The sequence below is a fragment of the Bos indicus x Bos taurus genome, chromosome 17 (genome assembly GCF_003369695.1).
Source record: "Bos indicus x Bos taurus breed Angus x Brahman F1 hybrid chromosome 17, Bos_hybrid_MaternalHap_v2.0, whole genome shotgun sequence".
NCBI classification, from domain to species: Eukaryota; Metazoa; Chordata; class Mammalia; order Artiodactyla; family Bovidae; genus Bos; species Bos indicus x Bos taurus.
Window position 1 is genome coordinate 7,607,945 of NC_040092.1, and position 26,088 is coordinate 7,634,032.

General features: G+C 53.1%; 1 protein-coding gene across 2 annotated transcripts in view; it reads right to left on the reverse strand.

Annotated features, from left to right (window-relative positions):
- KIAA1671 (KIAA1671 ortholog) overlaps positions 1-26,088 on the reverse strand; it is a 172,904-nt gene that overhangs the window by 98,269 nt on the left and 48,547 nt on the right. For both annotated transcript variants that reach the window (XM_027566467.1, XM_027566466.1), the window contains exon 6: positions 18,408-18,542. In XM_027566467.1, the coding sequence (XP_027422268.1) occupies positions 18,408-18,542 (135 nt within the window). The remainder of the gene's footprint in view (positions 1-18,407; positions 18,543-26,088) is intronic.

Below are 26,088 nucleotides of genomic sequence, written 5' to 3' on the forward strand. Positions count from 1 at the left end.
CCGAAAAACCCCGAGACCACATGTGACGGTTCTCTGCCAAGCCCCTCTGTTCACGGAGCCCCGATGAAGGTCACACGACCCACCGCCACCCGCGGCCCGCCCCTTTAGGGCAGCGAGGGATGAGGAAACAGAAGCCCAGAGAGGGGAAGCAGCTTGCCAGCAGACACACAGCAGGTCAGTCTCAGAGTCAAAGCAGGATCTGAGAAGCACTTTATACCCCACAAAGCACTTCCCCACGGGTTCCCCGTTTTCGTCATTCTGCCACAAAAAGTTTTGAGGGTTTTTTTTCCCTCTTTTATAGTTTGATAGAAAAGAGGCTGCGATGCAAGAGTTCCAACATTTTCCTTTTGCTTAGTAAGATCACCGAAGGAAAAACAAACTCTATTCTTTTTGCCTCATAAAAGACATACAAGACAATTTTACATGCACACAACAAGGGCAAGGATGTAATTTCAGAATAAAGAACCATCTCGTAAATCAAAGAAATGTCGCTTTCTGGAAAGGTCGTTAGTTTTTCCTGTTTTTGTTTTTTTGCCGTGGACTGGAGGGGCAGCCGCTGTGCCCACCGATCATGGCGGGCAGGACCCTCTCCTCTTCGACGAGCCCCTCTGCCTCCCAAACCGAACCCCCACCCCCTCCCTCCTTGAAACAACCACCATTTCTAAAGAACACAGAGGCGCTGCCGGCCAGGCGGAGCCAGGAAGCAAAGTTGGCAGAAGAAGGAGTCCGGTCGGCCAGACTCACCCAGAGGTACTGCAGGAGCTTCAGCAAACTGGGGCAGTAGTAATACTCCATCTCTGGCGCCGGGGGCTATGCCGCCTGCATCGCACGCTTCCAGCCTCCCTCTGGAGGGGCGGCTCTTCCCGCTCGGCTTGTCACGCAGGAGTCAAGTTCAAGGCGGCATGAATCATTCAGGGGCCGGCTGGCGGCCAGGGGGCTGGCAGGATGGCCCTGTCCAGGGCACTGGGAGCTGCTGCTTAGGTCTGGACTCAGGGCCCTCCTGCGGGTGCTCTGGATCTGGGGGTTTTTCCACTGAGGGAAGGAGCGAGGATGGAGCCCCAGACCCGAGCATGTGCCTGAGTGTGTCATGTGAGTGTTCCTCCCCAAAACCACACACCGAGGGGGAGCCCCCCACCCCCCCATCCCGACTCCTTCCACATTATGGACATAAATCAACTCAGGCTCACGCAGCCCCTCCCAGCTTCAGCCAAGTTCCTTCTGAGCAGCCCTGGAAGCCCCCTTTTCCAGGGGGGGAAGAAGGGGGCCCACAGAGGGAAGGGGACTTGGTCGAGGTCACACAGTGAGCTGGAAACCCACCCAGGCCTGGGTTCTGTCTGCTCCTGCGGGTGGGCAGCCTGGGGGTGGGGGGGTGGGGGGAGGGCTCCTCGGCCACCCCCTGCTGGCCGGGAAGTGGGGGCAGGGGGGGAGCATCCCTTTTCAGAAGCTAGAACTGCCAGCTAAGCACACCTGAAGGCAAGCCCGAAGAGACCTCTCTCGGACGTTTCCTTCCCGAGAGTGTGACCGTGCCGTCACCCCGCCTCCCCGAGCCTCGGTTACCCCTCCTGTAAAGTGGGAAGGAGCTTCCCTGCGTTTCAGGGTCTCCTGCACAGGAAAGGGCAGGATGACGTTAACACCAGAGCATCTCGTTCAGTCCCTGCGGGGCTTCCCTGGGGTGATTGTCATCACCTCCACCGGCCGCGTGGGAGGTGGGAGATCGCAAAGGGCGCTGCCCAGGTGAACCGGGCTTGGGGGGCGGGCCAGAACCCCAGCTCAGCACCACCTCCATCAGGCCAGCCCCATCACAGCTGGAACTGGACCGGCACACGGCGAGCACCCCACAGCAGCAGCCAGGTAGGGAGGGGGTGCAGGCCCTTGGCTGAGGCAGCCCCCCACCCACCAGACCCCGGGGACCCCCTGTGCTGCCCGCAGCCCCACAAAGTGACTCGGGGACGCGCAACTGACAGGAAACCCACGAGGACGCTGGCGGGGAGCTGAGCTCGCAGCAGAGGACACCACCCACGGCGTGAGCCTCAGAGCCCTCAAGAAGCAGGCCCGTGGCTGCTCCGACCCGACCTGGTGACCGGCATCCAGCAGGCGGGGGGTCTGGGCAGGGGCAGGTCCCCAACGATGGAGCAGCTGGAAAACCACCGGGCCGCCGCTCGTTGGCCGACTGAAGGCACAGTTGGAGAGCGGGCTCCCGCTCGCCGAGGGGCTAACAGGACGGTGCGGCGGGGGACGCTGCTGACTCTGACTGGCGTGCGGAGGAACAGTCCGCCACCCCCGGGGAGCGTGGAGGCTGCGGATGCCAACTCCTCAGCATCCTGCCGGCCTGACGGGGACCGGCCAGAGACAAACGGGCTGGAAGGGGCAGAGAGGATGACCGAGATGGGGAGGAGGGGTCCCTGAGGGCGCGGGGAAGAGACACACAGACAGGAAGAGATGAACCTGCAGAGAAGTCAGAGGCAGCAAGGACACAGAGAGATGGGAGAGGGGCATCCGGGACCAGAGAGAGCGGAGCAGTGGGGCGTGAGCAGGGAAGCGGGTGGGCGTGGAGCCAGACAGACAGGAGACACGGCAGGGCCGCTCAGGACAAACAAGTGAAAAAGCCAGACGTGGAGTCCACGGTGGAGAAACCGAGCTGAGCCCCTCGTGAAAAAGTCAGACGTGGGGGGTCCACGGTGGAGAAACCGAGCTGAGCCCCGACGAGGCGGTGGGGTGGGCAGGCACCAGTGGCGCAGACCTCTCCCTCAGCAAAGGCCCGCCTTCTCAGCCTGCAGGGGCCGCAGCCAGCAGGTCGGGCCCCCGAAGCACTGGGCCCCATGCCGCACCCCCAGCCCAAGCCGGAAGTGACCCCCTACCTCACTCTGGTCCTCTGGGCTGGTCACACCCTGCCCTGCGGGGCCCTCCTCACCTGGCAAGGGGAACCACCCACATGCACGATGGTGACGCGACCCCCAAACACCCCTGGACGCCTTCCCTGGCTCCCCATCCCTCCCGCCCCAGGCCTCTTCCCACCTGTGCATTTGACCCCACACCTGCCCCACCGACATTGGGTGAGCCAGGTGGCCTCAGGTCCTTTGCTCATGCTGTTCCTCAGTTGGAAAAAAATCTCCCTCCCTGTAGTGGATGGGACGGTGGCCCCTCAGAACCCGTGTGCCCAGAACCTGTAAATGCCACTTTTTGGAAAAGATCTTTGCAGATGTAGTTCAATTAAGCATCTTGAAATGAGATTATTCTGGATCACCCTAAGTGTGCTAAGGGCTCAGTTGTGTCCGTCGTGTCCGATTCTTTGTGACCCTGTGGACTGTAGCCCACCGGGCTCCTCTGTTCATGGGATTCTCCAGGCAGGAATACTGGAGTGAGCTGCTGTGCCCTCCTCCAGGGGATCTTTCCGACCCAGGGATCTAACCCTTGTCTCCTGCATCCCCTGCATGGGGAGGCGGGCTCTTTACCGCCAGTGCCACCTGGGACGCTAAATTCATTGAGTGTCCACAAGCCACAACCTCAGGGAGGGATGTCCAGAGAGGACAGCGGCAGAGGCTGGAGGCTGTGTCCACAAGCTAAAGAACGCCTGGACCCCCAAAGCTGGAAGAGGGAGCCAAAGATCTGCCCCTAGAATCCCTGGAGGGAGGGGGCCTGCTGACACCTGGATTTCAGACTCTGGCCTCAGGGACAGAAAGGGAATAAGGGTCTACTGTTTCTAAGCCACTGAGCGTGTGGTGATTCCTTCCAGCAGCACCAGGAAACAAACGCACGCCCCTCTGCTCCACTGGTTCGCTCCTATCAACGCCGGGGCCTCTGGCCTAAGATCTAAGCATTCTGTGTCCCTCCCCCCTTATCTGCAGCCTCCAGCCCAGGTTCAGGGCGGCACCCAGACATAGGGCCCCACGGCACCCCTTCTGGAAGAACATTCTGCATCTCTGTGACTCCCTCCTCAATCCCTCCTCAAAGGTCAGTTCCCCGAGGGCCACCACCCTGGCCGGCCTGGTTCCCCTGGCCCCAACCCCATGCCCGGTCACAGCAGGTCCTCGGCAGTCCCCTTTTTGGTTCTGTTTTGGTTTTGGCTGAGACACATGGCTTGTGGGATCTTAGTTCCCCTACAAGAGATTGAACCCAGGCCCTTGGGGGTGAAAGCAGTGAGTCCTAACCACTCTGCTGCCCAGGAGACACATGGCTTGTGGGATCTTAGTTCCCCTACAAGAGATTGAACCCAGGCCCTCGGGGATGAAAGCAGTGAGTCCTAACCACTCTGCTGCCCAGGAGATACCTGGCAATCCTTGTTAGAGTCACTCATTTTCCAAAATGACTGAATGTACAAGCAACCACGCCAACCTACTCAGAGGGCTTAGCCATGAGCAGAAACCTCCGTTAAAAAGATAAGGAGGCTGTTAAAGTCAACATGAACGTTCACAAAGGAAAACAGGGCTGTAAAGCTGTAGTCCCTGGGTGTGACTCTCTGAGAGTCGGGGGTCTTTTTGGGGGGAAGGAGGGGGAAGGCAGGTGCAATATTTTATTTTATTTGAATGAATGGAGTGCACACGAGAAGGTGCAACCCAGGAGGGCTTCTTAGAGAAGGCTGCCTGGAGCTGAGACTTGAAATATGATGAATGCTCCTATTCTCAAGGGACCCTGTGTTCAGATAGAAAACGCAGCATCTCTGGAAATACATCTACTTAAGTCAGAAATGCCATTTCTATATTCACAGGGCTGTCATTGTGGGCTGCCCATCTGCTAGACACATGCATTCACTCTCTTGCACACACACACACACACACACACACACACACACACACCTCTTTTAGAAATAAAATAAAAATTTTTTTCCGAAAAAAAAAAAAATAATAATAGTTTCTTCAAAAGAGAAGCAGCATCAGCAAAAACCAACTGGGGTGGCCAGAGCAGTGAGGGCTGCACAAGAATGTCCCAACTTGAGCCCAGCAGCTCAAAGGCCGGCAAAATCAAAACGTACCAGACACCTGGCGGGGAACCAAGCTGAGTGACACGTGCTCTGAAACAACGACAGGCGTTAAAGTAAAAATCTAAGTGGACGCGGAGAACTTGATTTTGGGGGATACAGAATGAAGCCCCTGGCACTAAAAACTGCTGCTGCTGCTGAGTCACTTCAGTCGTGTCCGACTCTGTGAGACCCCACAGACGGCAGCCCACCAGGCTTCCCCATCCCTGGGATTCTCCAGGCAAGAACACTGGAGTGGGTTGCCGTGTCCTTCTCCAATGCATGAAAGTGAAAAGTGAAAAGTGAAAGTGAAGTCGCTCAGTCGTGTCCGACTCTTAGCAACCCCGTGGACTGCAACCTACCAGGCTCCTCCGTCCATGGGATTCTCCAGGCAAGAACACTGGAGTGGGTTGCCATGTCCTTCTCCAATGCATGAAAGTGAAAAGTGAAAGTGAAGTCGCTCAGTCGTGTCCGACTCTTAGCGACCCCATGGACTGTAGCCCACCAGGCTCCTCTGTCCATGGGATTTGCCAGGCAAGAGTACTGGAGTGGGGTGCCATCGCCTCTGAAATGCTGAACATAGATCGCCCCCACCCTGCCCTCTGGTGGTCACTCGTGAGCACTGCACCAGGAAGCTCGTGTCTTCAATCTGGAAGGACTGGGGCGATGGGGGAAGGGAAGAGAAATTGCAGCAAGAGCTCCCCCTGGTGGACACTCAGGGCATTTCTGATGCGCTGGGAAGGTGGAGGTTTCCAAAGAGTCCAACATCCCTGGACAGAGCCTGCAGGTGGCACCTGCCCACTGGGTGAGCCGAGGCCAAGTCACTCACTTTCCCAAGGGCTCAGCAAGATAATATGTGAGTCGAGACTGCCAATACCCTGTGCATTAACTGAAGGCGGCTGGGTGTGGTTAAGTTAAAAACATTTTTTTTCCCCCTCTACTGTATAAAATGGGATTCCCTGGTGGCTCAGATGCTAAAGAATCTGCCTGCAATGCGGGAGACCCGGGTTCAATCCCTGGGTTCTGAAGATCCCCTGGAGGAGGGCATGGCAACCCACTCCAGTACTCTTGCCCGGAGAATCCCCATGCACAGAGGAGCCTGGCAGGCTACAGGCCATGGGGTTGCAAAGAGTCAGACATGGCTAAGCACAGCACAGTGTATAAAAATGGCGAGATGTCATAGTGAGATCAAATCCCCATAATCACTTTTGCCTGAAACACTGGATCATCCAGCCACTCTAGGCAGGACACTCGAGGAGGCTCCCCTCCACACCCCGCCATCCTCTCTTGGTTTGTCATTAAATTCTCATCCCTACCTGACCTGACTCCCGGGGGGCAGCCCCTGATACAGGATCTCAAGGGACACCACCGAATGCAACTGTCTGAGGCTGGCACTTAGGGGTCACCCGGTCAGGGGGCTTCTGAGGTGGAAGGAATGGGGTCCTCAGGGCGCTGCCCGACCCCTGACTAAACTCTCCCCTTTCTTACGAGCCTTCTGCTCTGCCCAGTGACACGGCCACCCTGTGAGTACAGGGGTCTCCTCCGAGGAGGGCACCGGGGACCACAAACCTCTTCTGCAGCACAGTCAAGCCCCGCGACCGCTGCTCAGGCTCAGCCCTCTCTGCCCGAGGGGCCCTTCCCACCTCTCTCCACCTCCTGACTTCTATGCACCTGTCAAGACTCAGCTTCACCTGGGACCCTGAACCCTCTGCCTCCCCCACAACCAAGTCGAGGGAGACTGAACCCTCTGCCTCACCAGGTTAGTTAGCTGTGCACGCGCCTACCTGTCCCCCCTGCCAGCTGCTGCCTCACCCACTCACTGAATCACTCAACTCACTCACTCACTCAGTCATTCAACAAACGTTGGCAGAGGGCCAACTCTGTCCTGACAACACGGTGTTGAACAAATGAGTCATAAGCCCAATAATCTTGCAATACCTGTTTGCTCCAGGGAGACGAGGGATCACAAAACAAATAAATAGTAAGTGCAGACAGAGGCTAGAATAGTGAGGAATGAACCCGGTACCAGGGGACTGTGCAAATGAGAGGCGTGCCAAAGAGTGGAATCGCACCAGATGTCCATTGATTGACGCGCAGATGACCCATGTGTGGTGTGCTGACATGAGAGCACACTCAATCAGTTCAGTTCAGTCGCTCAGTCGTGTCCGACTCTTTGTGACCCCATGAATCCCAGCACGCCAGGCCTCCCTGTCCATCACCAACTCCCAGAGTTTACTTAAACTCATGTCCATCGAGTTGGTGATGCCATCCAACCATCTCATCCTCTGTGGGCCCCTTCTCCTCCTGCCCCCAATCCCTCCCAGCATCAGAGTCTTTTCCAATGAATCAACTCTTCACATGAGGTGGCCAAAGTATTGGAGTTTCAGCTTCAGCATCAGTCCTTCCAATGAACACCCAGGACTGATCTCTTTTAGGATGGACTGGTTGGATCTCCCTGCAGTCCAAGGGACTCTCAAGAGTCTTCTCCAACACCACAATTCAAAAGCATATTCGGTGCTCAGCTTTCTTCACAGTCCAACTCTCACATCCATACATGACCACTGGAAAAACCATAGCCTTGACTAGACGAACCTTTGTTGGCAAAGTAATGTCTCTGCTTTTTAATCTGCTGTCTAGGTTGGTCATAACTTTCCTTCCAAGGAGTAAGCCTCTTTTAATTTCATGGCTGCAGTCAACATCTGCAGTGATTTTGGAGCCCAGAAAAATAAAGTCTGACACTGTTTCCACTGTTTCCCTGTCTATTTCCCATGAAGTGATGGGACTAGATGCCATGATCTTCGTTTTCTGAATGTTGAGCTTTAAGCCAATTTTTTCACTCTCCACTTTCACTTTCATCAAGAGGCTCTTTAGTTCCTCTTCACTTTCTGCCATAATGGTGGTGTGTCTTCTGCATATCTGAGGTTATTGATATTTCTCCTGGCAATCTTGATTCCAGCTTGTGCTTCTTCCAGCCCAGCGTTTCTCATGATGTACTCTGCACAGAAGTTAAATAAGCAGGGTGACAATATACAGCCTTGACCTACTCCCTTTCCTATTTGAAACCAGTCTGTTGCTCCATGTCCAGTTCTAACTGTTGCTTTCTGACCTGCATATAGGTTTCTCAAGAGGCAGGTCAGTAGGTCTGGTATTCCCATCTCTTTCAGAATTTTCCACAGTTTATTGTGATCCACACAGTCAAAGGCTTTGGCATAGTCAAGAAAGTAGAAATAGATGCTTTTCTGGAACTCTCTTGCTTTTTTGATGATTCAGCGGATGTTGGCAATTTGATCTCTGGTTCCTCTGCCTTTTCTAAAACCAGCTTGAACATCTGGAAGTTCACGATTCACATATTGCTGAAGCCTGGCTTGGAGAATTTTGAGCGTTACTTTGCTAGTGTGTGAGATGAGTGCAATTGTGCGGTAGTTTGAGCATTCTTTGGCATTGCCTTTCTTTGGGATTGGAGTGAAAACTGACCTTTTCCAGCCCTGTGGCCACTGCTGAGTTTTCCAAATTTGCTGGCATACTGAGTGCAGCATTTTCACAGCATCATCTTTTAGGATCTGAAATAGCTCAACTGGGATTCCATCACCTCCACTAGCTTTGCTCATAGTGATGCTTCCTAAGGCCCACTGGACTTCACATTCCAGGATGTCTGGCTCTACGTGAGTGATCACACCATCGTGATTATCTGGGTTGTGAAAATCTTTTTTGTACAGTTCTTCTGTGTATTCTTGCCACCTGTTCTTAATATCTTCTGCTTCTGTTAGGTTGATACCATTTCTGTCCTTTATCGAGCCCATCTTTGCATGAAATGTTCCCTTGGTATCTCTAATTTTCTGGAAGAGATCTCTAGTCTTTCCCATTCTGTTGTTTTCCTCTATTTCTTTGCATTGATCGCTGAGGAAGGCTTTCTTATCTCTCCTTGCTATCCTGTGGAACTCTGCATTCAAATGGGTGTATCTTTCCTTTTCTCCCTTGCTTTTCGCTTCTCTTCTTTCCACAGCTATTTGTAAGGCCTCCTCAGGCAGCCATTTTGCTTTTTTGCATTTCTTTTTCTTGGGGATGGTCTTGATACCTGTCTCCTGTACAATGTCACAAACCTCTGTCCATAGTTCATCAGGCACTCTGTCTATCAGATCTAGTCCCTTAAATCTATTTCTCACTTCCACTCTATAATCATAAGGTATTTGATTTCGGTCATACCTGAATGGTCTAGTGGGTTTTCCTACTTTCTTCAATTTAAGTCTGAATTTGGCAATAAGGAGTTCACGATCTGAGCCACAGTCAGCTCCAAGTCTTGTTTTTGCTGACTGTATACAGCTTCTCCATCTTTGGCTGCAAAGAACACAATCAAGCTGATTTTGGTGTTGCCCATCTGGTGATATCTACGTGTAGAGTCTTCTCCTGTGTTGTTGGAAGAGGGTGTTTGCTATGACCAGTGCATTCTCTTGGCAAAACTCTATTAGCCTTTGCCCTGCTTCATTCCATATTCCAAGGCCAAATTTGCCTGTTACTCCAGGTGTTTCTTGACTTCCTAACTTTTGCATTCCAGTCCCCTATAATGAAAAGGACATCTTTTTTCGGTGTTAGTTCTAAAAGGTCTTGTAGGTCTTCATAGAACCGTTCAGCTTCTTTACCGGTTGGGCCATAGGCTTGGATTACCATGATATCGAATGCTTTGCCTTGGAAATGAACAGAGATCATTCTGTCGTTTTTGAGATTGCATCCAAGTACTGCATTTCAGACTCTTCTGTTGACCATGATGGCTACTCCATTTCTTCTAAGGGATTCCTGCCCGAAGTAGTAGATATAATGGTCATCTGAGTTAAATTCACCCATTCCAGTCCATTTTAGTTCGTTGATTCCTCAAATGTTGATGTTCACTCTTGCCATCTCCTGTTTGACCACTTCCAATTTGCCTTGATTCATGGACCTAACATTCCAGGTTCCTATACAATATTGCTCTTTACAGCTTCTATCACCAGTCACATCCACAGCTGGGTATTGTTTTTGCTTTGGCTCCATCCCTTCATTCTTTCTGGAGTTATTTCTCCACTCATCTCCAGTAGCATACTGGGCACTTACCCAGCCGTAAAAGGGAATGCAGCACTGACGCAGGTGACGGCCTGGGTGGACCTTGGAATCACTAGGCTGAGTGAGGTAACACCAAGTCCCAGGGACAGACGGGGTGTGACTGCATTTATCTGAGATGGCTGGAATAGGCAACCCCTTTTTTTTTTTCTTTTTTACATATAGTTGGGTCTTGCTTTTAAAAAATCCACTCTGACAAACTCTGCTATTTAGTTTGCAATTTTTTTACTTTTACATTTTTGGCCACATTGTGTGGCATGCAGGATCCTAGCTACCCAACCAGGGACTGAACCCACGGCCCCTGCACTGGGAGCTTGGAGTCTCATCCACTGGACCACTGTGTAAGTCCCCAGGTGATTTTTAGAGACAGGAAACAGAAAAGTGTTTGCCTAGGGAGAAGGCAATGGCACCCCACTCCAGTACTCTTGCCTGGAAAATCCCATGGGCAGAGGAGCCTGGTGGGCTGAAATCCATGGGGTCGCTAAGAGTTGGACACGACTGAGCGACTTCACTTTCACTTTCACTTTTCACTTTCATGCATTGGAGAAGGAAATGGCAACCCACTCCAGTGTTTTTGCCTGGAGAATCCCAGGGATGGCAGAGCCTGGTCTATGGGGTCGCACAGAGTCGGACACTACTGAAGTGACTTAGCATAACAGGGCTGGGGCGGCGGGTGGCGACGGGGGTTGTCAGGTAATAGGCAGGGCTTTCTTCTGGGGTGAGGAGCGCAGTAGAGGTGACCGTGGTGACAGCTGCACCTACTAAAGCCCACCGAGTTGTACCTTCAAAGGAGCGAGTTTCATGTCACGAATTACACCTCAGTAAAGTGCGCATGTGAGAGCTGGACTGTGAGGAAGGCTGAGCGCCCAAGAATTGATGCTTTTGAACTGTGGTGTTGGAGAAGACTCTTGAGAGTCCCTTGGACTGCAAGGACATCCAACCAGTCCATTCTGAAGGAGATCAGCCCTGGGGGTTCTTTGGAAGGAATGATGCTAAAGCTGAAACGCCAGTACTTTGGCCACCTCATGTGAAGAGCTGACTCACTGGAAAAGACTCTGATGCTGGGAGGGATTGGGGGCCGGAGGAGAAGGGGACGACAGAGGATGAGATGGCTGGATGGCATCACCGACTCGATGGACGTGAGTTTGAGTGAACTCCAGGAGTTGGTGATGGACAGGGAGGCCTGGTGTGTTGCAGTTCATAGGGTCGAAAAGTCGGACACGACTGAGCGACTGAACTGAAATGAACTAAAAGCTGTTATTAGTCGGACACGACTGAGTGAATGAACTGAACTGAACTGAAAGCTATTATTTTAAAGTAAGCCAAGTTCAACAAAAACTAACTACGTATTAGTTCAAGTAGGTAACGAATATGAGAAATTTCCAGGTTCTGAGAGAATGACTAGTGCTTTGGGAAACATCAAATTCATCCCTGAGATCCTTCCAGCTGCTCCCCCTCCCGGGTGCGTGATGTGGGCAAGTGGCTTCCCCTCTCTCTCTTCATCTCTCTCTCTGTGGGCCTCAGCTTTGCCATCTGGCAAATGGAACGAGAACAGTTCCAGCCTCCAAGGGTCCCCGTGAGAACAAACTTGAGCACGATGCCCGGCGCATCCTATGAGGTTTGACAAGTGGGATCAAAGAGGGGCTGGGGGACTGATCGCTAGGTGGCGCTGGTCTTCCCGGAGGGGTGATGAAAATCTACAATGAACTGCTGTGCGGATGCACACATTTGTGAGTATACCATAAGCGCACGAAAACCCGCACGCTGAGGGCCTGCTAAGTGCCAAGCGCCGCATTGGGTGCTCCCTGCCTCTCAGAGCCTGCACTCTGCTGGGGGAGGAAGACACGAGGGGACAGGTGGACGCTGCATGTGACAACAGGTGTCTGGCTGTCCCATCAGGGAGGCCCCGCTGAGAGGTGACACAGAGCTGACAGAGGCCCCGAGAGGAGGGAAGCCAAGAGGGAATCCGGAGAACAAACAGGCCGAGCCAAGGCCCCGGGGTAGGAAGACGCCCACGTGCGTCGGGAACATTCCGGCGGCCAGCGTGGCTCGCGGGGGTGAGCGGAAGTCGTGTGGGCGGGCGGGGGTCACAGCACACTCAGTGCCCCTGGACTGGAGCCCGAGTGCGAGGGGGCTTCATCTTGTAGGAAGGGGTGTGAACCGGGCTTCTCCCCAGCGCGCAGGAGGTGTTCAGCAGACACTTCTAGAATGAAGCCCTTAGTCTGCCTGGGACCTGGACCACTAACTCCGACTCTGCAATTCACCACCTCCAACGCTCACCACAGCCTGTGGCGGGCACCGAGTGGGCTTCGCCCCTCTTTGCAGCTGGGGGAAGTAAAGCTCAGCGAGGTGACCACAGCCGGGGGCGGCAGCTTAACGAGGTGAGACTAGAGTCCAGGCCGAGCGGGGCCCGCTGTGGGTTCCCGAGGGCGAGTGCGTGTGTGCATATGTGTGTGCACACACACACACAGATGCCCTTGGGGGGGCACCCTGGAACTGGAAACCGTGTGGACCCAGCAACTCTGCCTGGGCGAAGGGGCCCCTGGTGCGTCTCTGGACCCAGCAACCCTGCCTGGGCGAGGGGGCCCCCGGTGCGTCTCTGGACCCAGCAACCCTGTCGGGGCGTGGAGGCCCCTGGTGCGTCTCAGTCGGCTCTACGGGTGAAGCGAGTAATTGTGACTCTTGGCAGTTGAAAGTGCATGTTCGTTAATCATTTACGGTCTCACCAAAGATAAATGAGTCAAGATTATTCCAGTATGAGCATCATTCTCACGCAAGGGCACGTCAACAACATACCTTCTCAAGGAGGTGAAACAAAGAAGTCAGATCACCCTCAGCCCTCCCGGCCCTCTGATTTCTCACCCTGTGTAAGGCGGCAGTGACAAGGAACGGGGGCCACACGTGGAAAAGGCTCAGCGGTAAAAAAAAGTGAAGTACTGACACGTGCTGCACCACTGACAAAACCCTGAAGACATTATGTTAAATACAATAAGCCAGACACAGAAGGATACGTATTAATCCTAAATGGCTCCATTTATAAGAAGTACTCAGAAAGGGCAAATTCATAGAGACTGCTAAGTCGCTTCAGTCGTGTCCGACTCTGTGTGACCCCATAGACTGCAGCCCACCAGGCTCCCCCATCCCTGGGATTCTCCAGGCAAGAACACTGGAGTGGGTTGCCATTTCCTTCTCCAATGCATGAAAGTGAGAAGTGAAAGTGAAAGTGAAGTCGCTCAGTCGTGTCCGACTCTTCGCGACCCCATGGACTGCAGCCTACCAGGCTCCTCCGTCCATGGGATTTTCCAGGCAAGAGTTCTGGAGTAGGGTGCCATTGCCTTCTCCGAATTCATAGAGACAGAAAGTATTAAAGAACAGAGGTTGCCAGGGGCTGGGGGCTAGGGGCAAAGGGAGTTAGTGTTTAGTGGTGCACAGTTTCTGTCTGGGATGATGAGAAAATCTCTAAAGGCCGATGGTAGTGACGGTTACACACTGTGGATGCATTTAATGATACCGTATAGTATGCTTAAAAGTGGTTAAAATGGCAAATTTTCTGTTAAATATATTTAACCACTATATATATATATATTTTTTTTAATGGTCTTACCCAAATGATTCAAACACCTCCTAACTGGTCTCCCAGCTTCCAGCTTACCCTCTCCAACCGCCCCCCTGTAATGGCCACTAGAGGGCGCCCCAAGCTGCATCTCTGACCTTCTACATCCCTGGTCATAACTTTCCTTGGCTCCTCCAAGGTGGAGAACACCAGTGCCCCTTATTTTAACCCTGAGGGTGCTTCTCAGCTGGGTCTTGTCCACATGCTCATGCCCATCACTCCCTAGGTAACGCCTGGAAGCTCCTGGAAAACCCCACGCTATCCCCACACCAGAGTATTTGCTTCAGGCGGGCAGGAACCACGTCTTGGTTCACAGCTGCACCTGAAGGACGGAAAAGCATGTGGCACACAGTAGGTACTCAACCCATTTCTACCACTCAAGACATTCAGTGAGCGACGAAATCAACACACGACCAGTTTGCTTCATCCTGGGTTTATAGTCTACGAATGGGAGCAATTTGAGGACAAGTTAACTTGTCCTGTAGAGCTCTGCATGTATTAAAAACTGGGTGGAGGATGGGTGGGTGGGTGCGTGGGTGAGAACATACATGGGTGGGAGGGTAGGTGGGTGGGTGGATGAGTGGGCGGGTGGGTGGGTGGAGAGAGAGCTGGGTAATTGGATAAACACAAAATCTCCCCAATACAAAAATCTCAGGCACAACTGGTCATTTGCATTTTAAGACCTAGGAAACAAAGGCTTTCTGGTCTGGCTGGTTTTAATCCCGAAAAGAAACTTTAATCGGCTGAGATATAAATTACTCAGTTCTTCTCCAGCCCCTTCTCAGCAGTGAAAGACAAGATGCAATTAACAAATGAAATTAGCCACCTGCCAAGAGGACTCCTGGGCTTCCTGAGAGTCCAGCTTGCCAGCCAGTTCTTCACCACTCAGCTCCACCTCATGTCCTGAGGACTAGTCCATCGTCCGGACTCACCCAGGCAGAGGGGTCACTCTGCTGGGCCAGCTCCCACCCGACCAGTCCCTTCACCTCAGCCTCCCTTCCCTTCCCTCGAGCACAGCAGGCCCACGACGGGATGAACTCATCATCAGATGAGCCAACAAATGCGGACCGACAGGTTTGGGGACTGGAGAGAACAGTCTTGAGGTTCCCAGGGGCCTGCCTGCCTGCCCATCACAGGGAACCCCCAGAGCTGGTGAATCTGTGCCTTCACAGTCATGGGAGGGGCATCCGGGGTGAACTGAGACTCAGGGTCATGGTCCGAGACTGAGTCAGTGTTTTACGATCCGCAAGTGCAGGCCAAAGGCTCACTTTACAAGGAAACGTGGGCGCGCCCACCCACCACCACCCCCAGAGAAGGGAAGGAGGAGATGGCACGGGACTCAGACCTGCCACCTAGACCCGAGGTCCTAAGGGTGCTCCTGGGGGAAGCAGGGGACCGGGGAGAACCGTGGCCGCAGAGTCAGAGCTCCAGCCCCAGCCCAGCCAGGCTGCGGGACCCTGGGTCGGACACCTTCCCCTCCCTTGCCGCGTTTCCTCAGCAGCCAACAGCTCCTAAGATTGGAGACAACTTCCTGCTCTCTCAGTAGACATTCAAGAGAACATAGGGGAATAAAAACAGCTGGCAGCAAATCATAACTAACAACACAGCAACAGCAGGTACATCTATCAGGCAGTTCCTTCTCCACCAGGCGCTGTGCTAAGCACTTTATAAGCACCAGCTCGTTTCAGCCCTGTCCTCCTACCACGATGTCACAGAGTACTGAGACGGTCAGCAGCTGATTAGGAGTCTGGACTCCAGACTCAGACCTTGGCAGAGGCACTTACTAGCTCTGAACCTCAGTTTTCCCACCTGCAAAATGGGGATAAACTAGTGTCTAAGCCCCACAGTAAGCACCATGGTGGGTATTGTCATTTCTGTGATTCACCACTTTACAGAGGAGGAAAAGAGAGCCTTGGAATGGTAAATTCTCTGAAGCGGCTGGTAGGGACCAGTCTGACCTCATGCTCAGGGTCTGACGAGTCAGGGGTGGGCGGGGCTCTGTAGATCAGCAGGGCATCAGCCCTGGTGTGACCAGGCACCCTTTGGATGGTGGCCAACCCTGTACAGGACAAATGTCACATTCTCAGCTCAGGGGCTTGGTCGGGTGTCTTGTTTCCTCATGAGTGAATGTCCCGAGCACCGCAGGCTCAAGAGGTGAGAGGGGCTGGCAGGCTGGCCTGGGCCACAAGCACAGTGCCAAAGCAGAAAGGGTCTGAGGCCAAGGCTGGAGGCGAAATAGGCCCAGTGTCCATTCCAGCTGCCCCCGCTTTCTGACTGTGGCCGGAGGCAAGTGGTTTAACCTCTCTGAGCCTCAGTTTCCTCCTCTGCAAAATGGGATTCATATTCCCTAACAAGAGAGGGGGACTGGGGATTGACAAGGCTTGGGGCACAGGCTCAAAAAAGGGAGATGGACCTGAATCTCAACTGGAAACCAACAGAACAGAGTCATCAATCAAAAGTGACGGAGGTAATAGCAGACGGCGTTTATCCACTAGTAAGAGGCTCTCCAAATACCCCATGGGGTGCAAAACACAGGTCTAACCATCTCCGACCTCCAGAGTGGCAGGGCAGCCATCCGGGCCAAGGGGGGCTCAGGGACCCCAGGCGTCATCTGCAGGGTCGCCCTGGCCCCCTCCTCTGGGGGCCTCAACTTCCCTGTTCATAACGAGAGAGTTGGCCCAGGTGAGGAAGAGGGGGAGGAGGGGAGGAGGGAGAGTGAGAAGGAGGAAGAAGGGCAAGGGCCGTGGAGGAGAAGGAACAGCCATCCCTGCCGCCAAGGCGTGAAGTGGGAGTTTACTCTTCTGAGCGCAGAGCGACTTCACGTCCTGCCCACAAACTACTCTTGAGGCCACTTAGGGCCATCCTCATTTTACAGAAGCAAAAACAGGCTCACTGGGATCCATCAAGTCACCTGCCTAAGGTCAGAGAGTGCCAAAGCCAGAACTTGAACCCACTTCTTCCAGCCTCCAGAGCCCCAGCGCCCCAGTGCTGAAGGCCCCTTAGTCAAGATTTTGGAGGCATAAGAAAGCGAGGGCACCACCACCGCCTACTGGTGATCACTCCCCAGAACTGCAGGCGTCAGTCCCAAAAGCCGAGAACCAGCTCTGTCTGGTTCAGGCTCAGTACCCAGACCCAGACGCCTCCAGGGTAGAGGTGATCAAACAGACTGCAATGGGGCAGAGGCCTCTGGGGCCAGAGGGAGGGAGCCAAGGCGAGCCACCCAAGGACTCCACGGAGAAAGAAGGGCCAGCAAGCAGAGCCTGGGACCGGGATGCTGTTCCCTCCATAACCTTTGCCTTCTCTCTCCCTCTCTCTCTCTCTCACACACACACACACACACACACAATCAGATAAGTTGAGTCAGTGCCTGAGAGGGAGTGGAGACAAAGGTGAAAAAGGAATCAGCAGCAGAGATCTGGACACTTGTGAATCTTGTGGGGCTTCTCAGCCAAGGTCTGAGTCCCTTCATGGGCAGTCACCCCCAGCGTCACTGTCAGCTCTTGGCGAGAATGCTGCCAGGGGCAGCATCTTCACCCCCATTTTACAGAGGAGGAGACAGACGTTCAGAGAAGTGAAGTTTCTTGCCCGTGGTCATAAAGCTAGAAGGAACGGACCTCAGATGTCAATACTGCCAGATCCCACGTCTCTGAGACGGGGGACCAGGCACAGATGACCACTGAGACGCACGGAGTCCTGTAACTCAGAATGACCTTGGCCGTGGAACTGGTGTTGTTCATTTAAAAAGACTTATCTCAGATGTCCCCAGGCAGGGCCCAAGGCCTGGGAGGGACTTTAGGAGGAATGGAAGAGCTCAGCACATCTCCAGGGATCATGGAACAAAGGTGAAAAAAAAAACCAGAAAAGAAAATCACGGAAAATCACAAGTGGTGAAGCCCTGGAACGCAGCTGGGGACACTGAGGCTTGGGCAGAAGGGGGCTTCCCTGGGGTCCTGCTGCCTCATTTACCTGCCTCCTTTCACAAGTGAGGAATCAGGCTGAGAGGGAAGAAGTGCTGGCTAAGGAGGGAGCTCACTGACAGCCAAAAGGACACACAAAATAATCATCATGATAATGGTAACGTAACAGTTAGTGAAGTGTTTCCTGTGTACCTAGGACCAAGCCAAACACTTCTCAGGGTATCTGAGTCCCACATTAGCCCATCAAGTAGATGCTATTATTATACCCATTTTACAGATGAGGAAACTGAGGTCAGACGCCCAGCTCCATGCAGAGCCAGGATGTGAATGAACCCAGGCAATCCAGCTGCAGAACCAGCCCGATGCTGTTGTCCTCCCGTCGTTACCACACCACCGGTTACTGTCTGAATTACGACGCGCTGGGCCCTACACAATTTCACTCCATCCTCCCAACAGCGCAAAAGAGACAGGAATCACAGTTTTCCCAGTGACCAAACTGAGGTGCAGAAGAATTAAGCGAGTTGTTCAAAGAAGCAGAGATGGTGCCGGGATGTGAATCCAGGGCTCTCGAGACTCCAGGGCCTGTTCTCCTAACTTCACGGTGCCAGATACCAGGGGCTGCCCCTCCACAGAGGGGCAGAAACCCACCAGAGGGGAAGCTTCCCCGGCAGAGCCGCCAAACACCGTCTCATGTCATGACACGAGCCACAGTCCAGCCAGGCCACAGCAGGATCCCGGATGGTCACCGGCCCGCCCTCGCCCCCCTCAGGCCCTGGGACCAGCCTGGGACATTCCCAGCAGCGTCCGCTCCGGCCACGCCGGCATTACTCACCACGAAGGGCCCGCTCCTCCTGTCCTTGCAGAAGCTGTGGCTCCTCCAGGGGCCCACGGTTGCAGGGCTCACCTGCCGGAGCGGAGGCTCATTATCCGGGAGGGCACGCTCCCTCCCCAGGTCCCTCGGTGACACCTGAGACGCAGGAAACACAAGAAGAGGAAACTTGACTGGGGCTTCCCCTTTGGCAGGAAGAATATGTCACACTGAGAGGGGCCATGCTGCACCTCAAAGGGCGAAGGGCAAGGGTGCCCGATGCCCACCTCTGCTCACCCCTGCCCCACATCCATGGTGGGTGGTCCACCTCAAATGATGGTGGTTGGGGGGGGGGGTCACATATAGGATCAGCAGGTCTAGGTTCAGCCCAGCCTCAGCCACTTCATAACTGTGTGACCTCGGGTGAGTGCCTTAACTCCTCTGAGCCTTGACCATGTGAGGAAAGATCCATAACACTAGTCCTCAGCTTCTGGGTTCAGGGCTGAACCAACAGAGGACCAGCGTGGGGAAAGGGTGTGAACTCGGAGCTGCCACCAGGGGGCGGACGTGCGTGAGACCTGGGAGCCTCCCCTGTCCCTGCCATCCCCCCGCCCCACGTGTGAGGAGCCCTCTGTGAATGTCAGCCACTGGTAACTTCTGGTGGCCTCGTTACAGACATCTTTCCATGTACCCGAACGCGCGTGCACATGTGCGCAGATACAGAGAGAACCAGTACACGAATACGATGGAGGAGGTGCGCTGGTGTGAATCTTGTTATTTTTATATACAAGGGGACACAGTCACAGGCCAGTAAACATGGGACTCTGGAGGGTGCATCTTACGGGCCTCACACTGTCCCTGCGCCGACAAGAAAAGAAAGGCCCAGAGAGGGGAAAGTGAAAAGAAAGTGAAGTCGCTCTGTCGTGTCCGACTCTTTGCGACCCCTTGGACTGTAGCCTCCCAGGCTCCTCCGTCCATGAGATTTTCCAGGCAAGGGTACTGGAGTGGGGTTGCCATTTCCTTCTCCAGGGGATCTTCCCGACCCAGGGGAGGCATCTGCTTAAGAACACACAGCATGAGCAAAGGGCAAGGCTGACCCCTTGCCTCACAGCCTCTTCTGTGATGTCTTATGAGACCCTCTGGTTCTCCTCTGACCTCAAGGGCTGTTCCTTCCCCAACTCTGTGCATCTCAGAGGGACGTGTCAAGACGTGACCCAGGCCAGCCACACGGCCCGCTCACCCACTTCTCGTCGTGCCCCATGGCTTCAATAAATCCCATCTGGACTCTGTGTCTCCGTGCTGGGACTCCGGGCTTGCAGATCCCACAGCCCGCTGACCATATCTACTCACTGCCCATGCTGGTCTGAGACCTCATGTGCCCAAAACAGGCCCCTAGATTCCCCCCTCCAATCGCGCGTCTTCACTTTGCTGGTCACTGGCTGGGCAGGCCAAGACCCTCGGGCCATCCTCTATCTACCTCTCCATCCGATTGACTCTGCCTTCAAAACATGCTGCCAGCCCCACATCACATACCATTGAAGTCAACTCAAAATAGATCAAAGACCTAAATGTCAGAGCCAGAAAGAGGAAACTCTTAGAAGAAAATACACACTTGTATCTTCTTCACCTTCGTGGATTAAGCAAGGGTTTCTTAGATAGAACACCAGAAACTCAAGCACTAAAAGCAAAATAAATTGGACTACATCAAAATGAAAAGCCCTTTGGTGCCTCAAAGTGCACTGTTAAGAAAGTGAAAAAAATGAACTAAAGTGAAAAGACAACCCACAAAATGGGAGAACATTCCTGCAAACCGTTATGTCTGATAAGGTACCTGTATCCAGAAAGTACAAAGATTAATTACAACTCGATAATAAAATGACAAATGGTCTTAAAAATAGACAAAGGGTCTGAATGGACGTGACTCCGACAAGGCACACAAGTGGCCAATAAGTACGTTAAAGGATGCTCCAACAGGAAATACAAATCAAAACCACAATGATCACTGTGCAATATATACAAATACCGAATCACTATATTGCACCCCTGAAACTACTATAACGTTACAAGTCAATTATATCTCAGTTAAAAAAAAGAAAAAAGCCACCGTGAGATACCACTTCATACCCACCAAGATGGCTAGAATCAAAAAGACGGATGATAACAAATGTCAGTTGGGATGGAGAAAAATTAGAACCCTCACACACTGCTGGTGTGAAATGTAAAACGGTGTGGCTGCTTCGGAAAACAGTCTGGCAGCCACTCAAAGGAAGAAACTGGAGGTATTACCAGTGACCCAGCAATGCCTCTCCCAGGGAGACAGCCAAATATATGAAAGCATATGTCCACACAAAAACTCGTCCAGAAACGTTCATAGCCGCTTTCTCCATGACAGTCAAAGAGCTGGAACAACCCAGATATGCCTAATGCTGATAAATGGATAGATAAAACGGGGTGCATCTATGCTGCAGAATATTATTCAGCCATGAAAAGTACCGATATATGCCACAAAACGGATGACCCTTGAAAACTCTATGCCAAGTGAAAGAGGTGAGTAATAAATGACCACTCTGTGTGATCTGTCCAGAAGAGGCAAATCTATAGACAGAAGGTAGGTGAACGGCTAATCGGGACTGGAGAGTGTTAGGAGAGCAGGCAGTGACTGGTCAGTGTGTACAGGGCTTTCTAAGGGATGACGAAGATACTTAAAACGGAATGTGATGATGGTTGCAGAGCTCTGTGAATATACTAAAAGCCATTAAATTAACTGTACACTTGAAATGGGTGAACAGGGACTTCCCTGGGGGTCCAGTGGCTAAGACTGAGCTCCTAAAGCAGGGGGCCTAGGTTTGATCCCTGGTCAGGGAACTAGATCCCACATGCCAAAACTAAGATCCAGCACAGTCAGATAAGCAAATAATAAATGTTAAATAAATAAATAAGTGAGTTCTTGCATGGGCCATGAAAATTCTACATCAGTAAAGCAGCTACCTTGGAGAAGGAAATGGCAACCCACTCCCGTACTCTTGCCTGGAAAATCCCATGGACAGAGGAGCCTGGTAGGCTACAGTCCATGGGTTGCAAAGAGTTGGGCAGGACTGAGCGACTAAACTTTCACTTTCAAAGCTGCTACCCAGCTTCCTTGGTGGCTCAATGGTTAAAAAAAAAAAAAAAAAATCCACCTGCCAATGCAAGAGACCTGGGCTCAATCCTTGGGATGGGAAGATACCCAGGAGAAAGAAATGGCAACCCACTCCAGTATTCCTGCCTGGGAAACCCCATGGACAGATGAGCCTGGCAGGCGGACAGGACTTAGCCACTAGACAACAATAACAAAGTTGCTACCATCCCCTCAAAGAGAAGCTGCTAACCCCTCCACGGCCACCACCTGGTACAAGTCCTGTCACCTGTCTGAGGCCCATGGCAGCCTCCTCACAGGCCTCCCTGCCTCCACCCTGACCCAGAGAGCAGTCGGGGGGTCTCTCTGAGACACAGACGGTGGCAGCAGCGCTCAGAACCCTTTGGTGGCTCCCCTGCGCTCTGGCCCCTCCTTGCCTCTCCAGCTCTGCTCTGGCCAGCACCCCCGGGGCCCACTGGGGTGCCCCCAGCATCCACAGGACCCGTCATCCCCACGCTGGGGTGTCTCCATTTGCCGCTTCTGCCTCCTTGCTGCAGACCCTGGCCTGCCTGGGGCTCCGCCATCACTCCTACAGCACCTGTCGGGTCACTCCCTTAGAAGAAGGGGGTGCCAGGGAGGTTACTCTGTCTCCCCAGGACTTACCACTCTCTGAGTGATCCCACCTCCTCGCTCGGCTTGCCCGTCTGAACTGGTGCTGTCCACTGGAACATTCTGTGACTGTGATGACGTTCTCCATCTGGTCTGCCCAGGGTGACAGCCGTTTCTCAGTGTGACTGAGAAACTGCATCTGGGTCTTAGTTTTAACTGACTTACGCTGAGAGAACCCCACATGGCTAGTGCCTGCCGACGGACAGCACAGGCTGAATCGGTGGACTGGGTCCTCCTGGCATCCCTGGTGCCCAGAACAGCCAGAGGCGACTCAGCACGCACGTACCTGAAACTAGTCTTTCTTGAAATGAAATAAACCATTTGATGAAAGGAGATACTATAACTGGGCCTGGGACAAAGTTTTGATAAATGTTAAGTGAAAAGAAGAAAGAAAGAGGGAGCGAGGGAAAGAGAGGAAAGGAAGAATCACCTTAATCGCCATCACACCCCATGGCGGGGCCCATGAGCAGAACTGGCTGTCAATCAAGAAATCGTCATCCCAGGAAGCAAACATGTGCCTCAAGATGCTCGGTGGGGCCCTAGAACTCAAATCAACCCAAAGGTACATCTGCGAGAGCCTTGATAAAAAAGCTTGGGCTCAGTCGCATAACAAACTGCTTTGCAGCCATTAAAAATATTAAGGTGATGATGAACGCACTGTTTCTCACTGTTGGAATTTTTAAAAGCACGCTACCTGAGTATATATGAAAAAACACTAACTCGAAAAGATACCTGCACCCCAATATTTCTAGCAGCACCATTTATAACTGCAAAGGTATGGAAGCAACCTAAGTGCCCATCAACAGATGGATGGGTAAAGAAGATGAGGTACATCTATGTGTGTATACACACACACACACACACACAGGGACTATTACTCGGCCATTAAAGAGAATGAAATGTTGCCATTTATAGCAGCGAGGATGGACCTGAAGGGTATCATGCTTAGCGAAGTAAGTCCGACAGAGAAGACACATACTCTATGATGTCACTTGTATGTGGAATCTAAGAAATACAACCAACCAGTGAGTATAACCCCAAAGAGGGAAACTCACAGATCCAGAGAAAAGTGGTGCTTGCCAGTGGGGCGGCAGCGGGGGCGGGCACCATGAGGGTAGGGGAAGGGGAGGCACAAGCTGTTGGGCATAGGACAGACTCAACTGGGTATTGGACAACACGGGGAACACAGCCAATATTCTGTTATAACTGCAAGCCGACGGTAATCTTTAAAAAATTGTACAAAGCATTAAAAAATTTTTTTAAATGCACGGGGAAAGAACTGAACAAGTTGTGAGACTTTCTGTAGAATGCTGCCTTGTTTCCGTACGACAGGCTGCGCTGACCGATCTGTGCTGGGACCAGGGTCCCTCAGCCTGGAAACTACGTCGAACGTAGGGCAGCAGGGCAGCAGGATTCTCTGAGCTGGGAGCCGTCCTGTGCATTGTAGGAGGTGGTGGAGCTTCCCTGGTCTCTACCCACTGAGATGCCCGGAGCAAACTCTCCTCTGGTTGTGACAACAAAAAATGCCTGAAACTTTGCCAAACATGCCCTGGGAGCCAAGCTGTCCAAACGGCTGAGAACCACCAACAAGGCTGGAGGGGTGGGTCCAGAGCACCAAACTCCTCACTTGGGGGAGCTTTCCATCCCAAACCTTATGTTTCCATGACGTTTAAAATCTTGCCCAAGCATTCACTATCCTTGCAAGAAGAAACATACAATTATAAAATCAATGCATATATTGATTTATAAGCCACTCTGGAGCGTCGGAAAGTCTCCAAGGAGATTAAGAATCCTAGCCGTGTCTGCATCTGGGGGAACTGGAAAGGAAAGGAGGGTTCGAGGGGGGACACGCTTTTACACACATTATATGCTGGTGTGCTTGTGTGTGCTCAGTCATGTCCGACTCTTTGTGACCCCATGGGCTGTAGTCCGCCAGGCTCCTCTCTGTCTGTCTATGGCATTTCCCAGGCAAGAACACCGGAGTGGGTTGCCATTTCCTCCTCTAAGGGATCTTCCTGACCCAGGGATCAAACCTGGGCCCCCTGCATTGCAGGCAGATTCTCTACCACTGAGCCACTTGGGTTTGAATCTTCAACAGCCAATATTTTGCCCTTCAGTATTACCCTTATTTATGTTTTAAATGTCAAGAACCCAAGATCCTCGGGCAGGAGAGAAGAGAAACGGGGAGCTGCTCCAAGGCTTCCCAGTCCCCGTGGTGAGAAAACGGATCCCCTGACAACAAGCGCTCCTGGGGCCCTGGCACCCCGGGCGGGCGTCCAAGGCTGGGCTGGGGGCCACTCCATGAGGCCCCTGAGCCGGGGCTGGCACACAGATGAAGTGTCGCGTTTCCACGGCCTCTTCCCTCTTGCGGGCTCCCACAACAGCCTGGACGGGGTGGGGGGTGAAACCCTCAGCGCATCTGCGGGGCCCTCGGCCCGCCCGCCCATGCTGGATGCCTTATCTCCTTCCCGCCTAGTGCAGTGCCTCAAGGAAGGAATCCCTGTTGACTCCTAACTCTGGAGGGGGAAACTGAGGCTGGGGGAAGCCAGCACCTGCTCTGCACACAGCGGAGCCCGTGAGTGGCAGAGCGGAGATTCCAACACAAGACCGAATGTGGTCCCTGAAAGAGACGTGGGTTCAAAGCCACTCTGAACCTCAGGTGAATTCTCCTATCACTTAATTTCCACAACCTCCCTTTTCTAGGTTGGAATGGCGGGGGGGGGGGTGACCTGGAGGGGCCCTAAGTCAGTTTCCACACTGGCCACAGAGCAGACTGTTTTTTTTCTCACCTCTGGACCTCTGCCCACACTGTGCTCCTACCGAGGATGCTCTCACCTCCCATGTATGTCTGACCTCTGCACAGAGATCAAAGCTTCCCGAGGGCACACTCCATGCCTCAGATTTCTTCCCCACCTCCGTGATCCCAAGGGCTCGGGTATCAGGTCAGACCTGGGTGCAAACACCAGCTGTGCTGCGCTGGTGCTGTGTGATGTGGGGTAAGTTACTGAGCTTCTCTGAGCCTGTGTTTGCTTCTCCTCTTCTGAACAAGACGATCGCACCTGCAGCAGACGCTATGGGCGCCCTGCCCGACACTCAAATACGCGCCAGTGTCGCGTGAGGATTTTCCTCTCCGCATCTGGGCATGGCACCAGGAATCTGAATGTTAACAGCCCCAGACGCAGCCTCAGGCGAGGACAGAGGGAAATGTGGAAACAAATGCCCCAGGTCCCCTGACCCCTGGACAGGATCGCTCAGAGGCGACCTGTGCAGTCCCCACGGGTCTCCAGCAAGAACGAGCCTCAGGTGCCCACAGCTTTATCACCTGCCTTCCCTTCCCTGCCTCACTTCTCCCCCCCGTCCCCCCGCCCAGTTCCTCTGGGATCACCTCCTGAAACATCCCGCAGGTGGCTGCTTCTGGAGAAACCCAAACCAAGACAATCCCTCTTTCGTGGATTGTCCTGAGGCTCACGTAAGATCGTCACTCAACAACTTCCCCGTGAATGATCACGAAACGTCAGTCGTGGTACTGGAGTCTGGGATACAATGATGGACCTGGTGCAGCATACTGGGCAACAACAGGCGCTCAATAAAGGATACCTAGTGTCATCATTCTAGGACAGGGGTTTCAAACTGATAACCCCACGGCTGTACACAGAGCTGGCAGACAAATTTTGTTTGAACAAAACAGCATTTCTTTTTTTAAATACACTGTCCCCATTTCATGACGGGGGAGGGGACTACTGGCCAAAATGTGGATCTTTCAAATTCTCTTGATAAATCAGATCTGCCATCTCAGGACCCCTCTCCCCACTTGTTGAGAGCCAGCTGGGACTGTGCAAAGGTTGCCCCCTTCAGAGACGGCTGAGCAGTCCATTAGCCACAAGCCCCACCACTCCCTAGCACCTCATGCCCCGCCTGACT